The sequence below is a fragment of the Anabrus simplex genome, chromosome 3 (assembly GCF_040414725.1).
Source record: "Anabrus simplex isolate iqAnaSimp1 chromosome 3, ASM4041472v1, whole genome shotgun sequence".
NCBI lineage: Eukaryota > Metazoa > Arthropoda > Insecta > Orthoptera > Tettigoniidae > Anabrus > Anabrus simplex.
Genome location: NC_090267.1, coordinates 90096014 through 90103903, shown reverse-complemented (window position 1 = coordinate 90103903; position 7890 = coordinate 90096014). Strand labels below are relative to the sequence as shown.

General features: G+C 41.8%; 1 protein-coding gene across 1 annotated transcript in view; it reads left to right on the top strand.

Moving 5' to 3' along the window:
* Positions 1–337: 337 nt before the first annotated feature.
* The window catches only part of LOC136867048 (globin), a 79341-nt gene continuing 71788 nt past the window's right edge, over positions 338–7890 (top strand). The window contains exon 1 of the mRNA XM_067144152.2: positions 338–436. Within this exon, the coding sequence (XP_067000253.1) occupies positions 423–436 (14 nt within the window). The 5' untranslated portion in view covers positions 338–422. The remainder of the gene's footprint in view (positions 437–7890) is intronic.

The window sequence follows — 7890 nt, the reverse complement described above, 5'->3', positions numbered from 1 at the left end:
GAAATTTATTCAACTCGCCGTCTTGAAGACAGCACTAAACGTGTGTGCCACAGAAGTGTTGAAATCTGCCATATCATCATTGTTACAGCCGAGCAAGTTGTCGAAAGTAAATTTGGACGTGATGTAATAGTCTATATCTGTAAGAATATTTTTTTTACACTGCAGGGAGCCCATTATCCTTTTGTGGAACCGGAAACGTCATGTCAAAAGTCTGCTTCTCAAAACAATAGTTGTCCTTCAGACTGCCGTGTTAGACATGGTTTGTTTTTTGGTTTTCTACGACGGAACGCCGATGATATAATATCCCAGCAAGAGAACATTGCCAGTCATTCAAGAGCTGATATATTTGGGAAAAGGTGTTATCAGCGATCATACATCCTAGTACACAGTAGGTACAATCCGCCACCAATCACGAGAGGAACATGTACGGGAACAAGTAAGTACGAGTGACAGAAAGAGTCACAATCAACCTAATATTGTATTGATAGGCACGGAGTCAGAGGTTACATATCGGATTGACATTACAATCCCAGCAGCTGAGAACATTGAAAAGAAGACTGGGGAAAAAGCCCACAGGTACCTGTCTCTGACCAATGAAATAAGAGAGATTTGGCATCAGGGTAGAGCTGTCATTGTTTCCATTGTGTTGGGAACTGCTGTATGATTCACTACACCAGCTAAAGTTTAACAATAACGTCTAGAATGAACTCCAGAAATTCTACAGCATTATGAGGAAAAGTGCTGAATACGGATTTGAAACTAACCTAAACCCATGGCACTACAGCCCTGAAGGGCCTTGGCCTACCAAGCGACTGTTGCTCATCCCGAAGGCCTGCAGATTACGAGGTTTCGTGTGATCAGCACGACGGATCCTCTCGGCCGCTATTCTTGACTTTCTAGACACGGGCCGCTATCTCACCGTCAGATAGCTCCTCAGTTCTAATCATGTAACTTAGGCTGGGTGGATCTCGAATCAGCCCTCAGATCCAGGTAAAAATCCCTGACCTGGCCGAGAATCGAACCCGGAGCGGCTAAGAGGCAGGCACGCTACCCGTACACCACGGGGCCGGCAGTACGGATTTGAAGGATTCATGAATCAAGACATTCTGAAGATCGATAGTGTTTTATTAGGCTTTGATAGCAATACCGCGCAATTTAACTGAACACCAGGGAAGCGCGAGACAACCTGAATAATAATAATAATAATAATAATAATAATAATAATAATAATAATAATAATAATAATAATAATAATAGGCTAATAATAATAATAATAATAATCGTATGGCCTCAGCTACCGTGTGCAGACATTTCAATTTGACGCCATCTGGCTGTCTGCTCGTCAATTTCGACGTTCCGTTTTACTCTAGACCCACTAGATGGCAGAACGAGTAAACCGAAACCCTCTCAGGCATCTGTGGCTGAGATTTAATGAATTTTGTCGGATAAATACCAAATGTGTCACCAGAGATATTTTACATGCCGACATAAATTTTTGCTATTGGCTTTACGTCGCACCGACACAGATAGGTCTTATGGCGACGATGGGACAGGAAAGGGCTAGGACTGGGAGGGAAGCGGCCGTGGCCTTAATTAAGGTATAGCCCCAGCATTTGCCTGGTGTGAAAATGGGGAAACCACGGAAAACCATCTTCAGGGCTGCCGACAGTGGGATTCGAACCTACTATCTCCGGAATACTGGATACTGGCTGCACTTAAGCGACTGCAGGTATCGAGCTCGGTAGGAAACATAATAACAGCTGATAACCGAAGTAAGGGAGATCTGGTCAGCAAAGGTAGCCTTCAATAAAAATAGAAAGCTTTTCACATCTAAAAATATAACCTTAAAACTAAGGAAACAACTAGTTAAGACATACGTATGGAGCGTATTTCTGTACAGAAGTGAGACCTGGACACTAGGGGTGGTAGAGAGGAAGAGAGTAGACGCCTTTGAACAATGGTGATATAGACGAATATTGAAAATTCTTTGGACAGATAGAGTTACTAACGAGGAAGTAACGGAAAGAGAAACCCCGAGCTTGTCAATGAATATGAAGAAAAGAAGAAATACAATCAGACATGAGAGTTTACTAGCCTTCATCCTGGGGGGGGGGGGGGGCTCTGTGGAGGGAAGAAATCGTAGGGGAAGTTCTAGACTGGAATACATTGGTCAACTGATGGAGGAGCTGGGATGTCAATCTTATGTACAACTGAAGAGAATGGCACGAAACCGGAACCTTTGGAGAGCTGCTACCAGCATACCAACCAACTTTAGGGTTGTAAACTTTAGTAGCAGTCCAATACCATAAAGAGATTGATTCTTTTGTAACGGATGCTTTAACTAGTAAGAGAAAGTAAAGTTTCATTTTAAAGTAAAATATGCAATATTTTGACAGCAAAAAACCAAACCAAACCCCATGGCGCAACGGCCCCGAAGGGCCATGGCCTACCAAGCGACCGCTGCTCAGCCCGAAGGCCTGCAGATTACAAGGTGCCGTGTGGTTAACACGACGGATCCTCTCTGCCGTTATTCTTGGCTTTTTAGACCGGATTTTGACAGCAGATTGGACTAAATACAAACATAAATAAGACATTTCAATGTTCCTCTACAGCAAACAAATTATTTTCCATATACTGTACAAGGAACGAAATTCAATTTATGTTCTGAAATAAGGATCTGAAAGGAGAGCAAACTGAACATTTTTTATCACAAATTTATAAAAAGCTTACTTTCACACACAATACGTTGAATATGGTACAGTTTCTAGGCTATTCATATAGTCCATGGTCGCTTCAATCCCTACCGGAACACCAGTTAACTATAGACATCACACCCCACATGTTTTCACAGTTTACGCCCTGTAAGTACATGGACTGTTGACCACAAAATATTGAAAATGGTATTCTGACTCGTACTGTGAAAACGCATCTTTAATTTGCAAGTTCCTGTTTGATTCCAAATTTCTCAAACAATGTTATAACAATCTATAAATTTTGTGGGATTGTACCTTCTATGTTTTACTATTTGTAATATTGTGTAACCCATACTCATACAGAGCCCTTGAAAACACTTCCTTCAAAATATTCATGGAAATTTAAAACGGCAGGCTTACTGGTGAAGGAGATGTTCTACCAGAAAACCAATTTGGTTTCAGAAAAGGATAGATTACAGAAAAGCCTTCGATTTCATAAATAGGAAAACACTCATCCGAAAACCCAGTCTGTTGATTGGCGAAGCACACCAAATAAAGAAAATACTTTCAGACATCCTAAAATACAATTTCATCCAAATATCTGATGATATCACATTATCCAAGCGTCTAATTCAACGCGCGTCGTAATGAGGATGAAATTATGATGAAGACGACACATACACCCAGTCCACGTGCCAGCTAAATTAACCAATATGATGGTTAAAATTCCCGACCCTGCCGGGAATCGAACCCGGGACCCCTGTTATTAAAGGCCAGCACGCTAACCATTTAGCCATGGAGCCGAACGGTGCGATAGGAAATGGCTAGGAATGGAAAGGAAGTAATACTAATGTTAATAATAATAATAATAATAATAATAATAATAATAATAATAATGATAATAATAATATTTCCGGGCTGAGTAGCTCAGGTGATAGAGTGCTGACCATCTGGAACAAAATTCCAGCACCTCGGCGTCTCCGTAAACCGTATAAATAGTTAGAGGGACGTAAAACCAATAACATTATTATTGTAATAATAATCGCATGACCGTAGCTACCAACTTGCAGAACTTCTGAAGTGGTGCCATCCAAACAGGTGCTAAAGCTAAGTTAATTTAATTTCGTCTGATGACCCTGAATGAGCCACTTTTATAGAGATCTCTCAGCTAGCAACAACATGACATGGAGCGTTAACATTTTCAACCATCTTTCAGATGGTGACTTCCTCGGCCAGGATCGAACCCACGAATTTGTGATCATGAGTCGGACACTGAACACTGTATACCACTAATTCGTCGAAGGAGCTAATGTCGCAGTATCACAGGGGGACTCTCCTACGAGAAAGTATGGGAGTCAACAGTCTTGCTTACGGAGTTGTTCGTGGAAGTGCAATTAAGTAATGTTCGTGTGGTCAGTGAGCTCAGATTGTGCTCAGTCATGCTGGATTACATGCAATGCACTAAACAAGCTGACGTAAGCAATTCGATGTCTACTGTAATTCGAGCAATGGATCTCTTCCTGCGTTATCGAAAAGAGAGGCAAGGCTTTACATTCAGCTGCCGTTTGGTAATGTTTATCGCAGGTTTGTGAAATTACTATACAGCACAGTTTCTGACAAATGTTATCTCGTAGGTTAGGTCTGTGGTAAACCCTAAATAATAATAATTATTATTATTAATTGCCGTTACTTCACTTGCTATACATTTTAAGAGACGCTGAGATCCCACAATTATGCTCTGAAAAGGGGTTCTCTAGTAAATCTACCACAATACAAAACAAAACAATTTTCTTTTTAAACGGCACATTCCAACGTAGGGCCCGAATTATTTTTAAATGCATATGCGCATATGCAAATGCATATGTTGAACGTTAGTGCATATTTTGAGCGTTAGTGCATGTACAGACATATTTTTCTCTTACGTGTGATCAATTACTGTATCTAAGATTTCTCAACGAAATTAAAAATCTCATGAACTCTGTATGTTGTGTATCCCTTGGCAACATAAGACGCATTCCCTGATCAAGGAAAAAGGTCTCATTCTCACAATACAAACAGGTAGACACCAGCTATTTCCTTCTCTCTGACATTCCTTCCTCCTTCTCCTTAACGTAGCTTCCCAAGGTTTGCTTAAACAAGTGCGTTCATCTATTAACTTGCTCTTCGTCTATTGCAGTGTTTCACCAGAATAAACTGTAAAAAAATGCCTAAAATCTTTGCCAGGAGAATGTTGCGAGCAGTCAGTGCCAGTGTAGAAGTATTGCCCAGTTACGTCCGTCGACGTAGAACGATCATTTTCAGCGTATAAATTAATTCTGGCCAACAACAGAGAGTCACTGACTCCTGAAAACAACTGTTGAAACCTACTGCCATGCATCATTTTGCATTTTGCATTTCATGTTTATCAATTTAACCCCGGTCTAGAAAGCCAAGAATAACGACCGAGAGGATTCGTCGTGCTGACCACACGACACCTCGTAATCTGCAGGCCTTCGGGCTGAGCAGCGGTCGCTTGGTAGGCCAAGGCCCTTCAGGGCTGTAGTGCCATGTTTTTTAATCAATTTAACAGCGTTAAAATTAAATAATGCTTCTGATGAGTTCATTTTGTTTTATTTTAATGCATATTTTTGTGCATATTTACAACATTTTTTGTGCATATATGCAAGCATACTTTCGGAGTTTTTAGTGCGTATGAATCCCGGCCCTAGATGTCATAAAGACATTTTTATTTAGGGCATTTCCTTTCGCCACATGCTGTCCTACTGAAAACCTCACCTAAGTTCTCCAGGATTCGAATCATGAACATTCCGGATGCGAGTCGATTGGCTCCACCAGTTCGCCCCTTGAAACTGAATATTATTAATTCAAAGATGTTAAAAATTAAAAATAAGATCAAATAACTGCAACTGACTCTCACTGCAACTTCTAATGGAATGAATAAATATACAGTCGAACCTCGGTATCTCGAACTTCCATTGCTCGAATTTTCAGTATCTCGAAATAATTTCAATTTTCCTAACGTCTGTTCTATTCTTCACGTGCATTTATTCCTCTAATTACTTGAAATTCGATTGCATATCTCGAAGCAAACGTGTCCTCCATAGACGCTGAAAAGATTCTGTAACTCAAATTTTGCACAACATTAACTGTGCAATTCGGCATTTAATTTATTTACAATTGGTTTTACGTCGCACCGACACAGACAGGTCCTATGGCGACGATGGGACAGGAAAGGGCTAGGAATGGGAAGGAAGCGGCCGTGGCCTTAATTAAGGTATAGTCCCAGCAGTTGCCTGGTGTGAAAACGGGAAACTACCGAAAACCATGTTCAGGGCTACAGACAGTGGGGTTCGAACCCACTATCTCCCGGATGCAAGCTCACAGCTGTGCGCCTCTAACCGCACGGCCAACTCGCCCGATAATTCGGCACTTAAGGTTCGTGTGTTATTGTTCCTTAACGTAATGCAGTATATCATGTCTGCCCACCCCTGGTGCGTTGACCATAGGCAGCTGGAGCTGTTTGGACCCTCTTCTGTATCTTCACTAAACCAGACTTTTCTTCGATCCTACATACAGAGTCAGTCGAATGTACATGTTTTTGCAGAAATAACTATATGTATTCTGTCTTCAGCGACTTGCTGTAATAAGTATTCTGAAAATTATAGGCCAGTCAGTTTGACATGCATTACATGTAAGATTTGGGAAAGCATTTATTCTGACTATATTATTAGACATGTTTGTGAAATTAATAACTGGTTCGATAGAAGGTAGTTCAGGTTTAGGAAAGGTTATTCCACTGAAGCTCAACTTGTAGGATTCCAGCAAAAATATAGCAGATATCTTGGATTCAGGAGGTCAGATGGACTGTATCGTGATTTACTTATGTAATGTATTTGATAGGGTAGATCGTGGGAGACTTACATGTCTGCAAATACATCTGGATGAAAATAGCTATAAAGTCCTTTCACTACTTATGACAGTATCAAGCCGTAGTTACACGTGATTCGAATACGTACAATCCTCAAAGGCGTTAATTCTCGATAACTCGAAATAAAATTCAGTGATTCGAGATACCGAAGTTCGACTGTATTTGAAATTCAGATATAATACCTAGCACATTAGAGTTTGAGATTTAACAGCATTTAGTCATATTCACTTCCAGCAGTGTTTCTCAAACACTTCACTTCTTCTATTACAGTGGCGATACTCACGTGACGATGTACGTAATGCAACATCCGCCGGTGTAATTGTTGTGGCGAGCGCTTTTATCTGCGGAGGCTCGTTACTATTACATAGTTACTTACCATAAATGAATTCATTACAGGTTATTAAATTTAGTTCTGTGGTTAGCACGATGGAAGATCCCCCTTATCTTCAGGAGTCTTATCATACGTAACTTTTCTTGTTACACAGCTGTCGGATGTTAGGACAGTGTTATCTACCAACCTAGAATTCCAACGGATATACACTCAGATGACATAGTATCACCATTATACACTGACCGACAGTGACAATGCAACACCAAGGAGGAGTGGTTCGAAAGGGATGAGAGTTGGAGAAAAAACAGAGACGGCACGGATGAATAATTGATGTTTATTTCAAACCGATATGCAGGTTACACAATGCGCACGGCATCGACTCAGTAGGATGTAGGACCACCGCGAGCGGCGATGCACGCTGAAACACGTCGAGGTACAGAGTCAATAAGAGTGCGGATTGTGTCCTGAGGGATGGTTCTCCATTCTCTGTCAACCATTTGCCACGGTTGGTCGTCCGTACGAGGCTGGTGCAGAGTTTGCAAACGGCGTCCAATGAGATCCCACACATGTTCGATTGGTGAGAGATCCGGAGAGTACGCTGGCCACGGAAGCATCTGTACACCTCGTAGAGCCTGTTGGGAGATGCGAGCAGTGTGTGGGCGGGCATTATCCTGCTGAAACAGAGTATTGGGCAGCCCCTGAAGGTATGGGAGTGCCACCGGCCGCAGCACATGCTGCACGTAGCGGTGGGCATTTAACGTGCCTTGAATACGCACTAGAGGTGATGTGGAATCATACGCAATAGCGCCCCAAACCATGATGCCGCGTTGTCTAGCGGTAGGGCGCTCCACAGTTACTGCCGAATTTGACCTTTCTCCACGCCGACGCCACACTCGTCTGCAGTGACTATCACTGACAGAACAGAAGCGTGACTCATC